The sequence below is a fragment of the Drosophila mauritiana genome, unplaced genomic scaffold (assembly GCF_004382145.1).
Source record: "Drosophila mauritiana strain mau12 unplaced genomic scaffold, ASM438214v1 Y_24, whole genome shotgun sequence".
NCBI lineage: Eukaryota > Metazoa > Arthropoda > Insecta > Diptera > Drosophilidae > Drosophila > Drosophila mauritiana.
This window is the reverse complement of record NW_022881570.1, coordinates 280,404-281,276: the sequence shown is the minus strand read 5'-3', so window position 1 is coordinate 281,276 and position 873 is coordinate 280,404. Positions and strand designations below refer to the sequence as shown.

At 42.3% G+C, this 873-nt stretch overlaps 1 protein-coding gene across 1 annotated transcript; it reads left to right on the top strand.

Moving 5' to 3' along the window:
- Positions 1-429: 429 nt before the first annotated feature.
- On the top strand, positions 430-645 carry LOC117150046 (stellate protein CG33236/CG33240/CG33244/CG33245-like; the record flags this gene model as incomplete). The annotated part of the gene is made up of 1 exon (XM_033316910.1): positions 430-645. A coding segment is annotated over one exon (216 nt), but the record flags the coding sequence as incomplete, so codon positions are not given.
- Between the last annotated feature and the right edge of the window lie 228 nt (positions 646-873).

Below are 873 nucleotides of genomic sequence, written 5' to 3'. Positions count from 1 at the left end.
TATGTATAGTTGATGAAAGATCTAATATTTTGTCATTACTAGACTAAGAAAAATTTGAAAAAATATTAATAAATAAATTGTATTTTATTTAATATAACTGAGTTATAAGTTTATTAATGAATTTAATGTTAAACATTTTCCTTTGGATACTATTTATAAAATAATGTAAAAACGCTGTGCTTGCCGCTTTGACGAGTTTGAGATTTTTGTAAAGGCCATTCAGTCCTCGGCCGATTAATGGTTGCGGCCCAACTGATACATAGATGTCATTATGGCATAGTAGGCCTTGTCATTTCGCACTGTACTTTTTATTATTTTTCATACGAGTGAACTGGCAACATGTCGAGCCCGTGAGTAACTAGGTTTTTCCTATGGAAAAAATAGCAAATCACAGTAAAATCTTGTAGCCAGAACAAAAACAACAGCAGCTGGATCAGTTTGTTCCTCGGGATCAAGGGCAACGAGTTCTTCTGCCGCGTGCCCATCGACTACATTCAGGAGACGTTCAACCAGATGGGCCTGGAGTACTTCACCGAGACACTACAAGTGATCCTGAATCCGGTGTTCGACAGATCCTTGGACTGGGTCTTCGGCGATGAGGAGAAGTGGTACGGCATGATCCCTGCCCGATACATCATGTCGGAGAGAGGCGTGGATGATAGCCAGCAGCAACAACAACTTATGGACGGCCAGAACGTGAACCAAAGCGGAGGATGGGCATCGGTGTTATCCATCTCATCGGACGATGGTAACTGCTCATCCTCGCCGCCATCAATAATAGTCTCATCGCTGGATACCACGTCATCGCTTAACAATACTATTCACCAACCAGCCCGTGGATAGTTCAGGAGCTGCTGATGCTCGGATTCCATG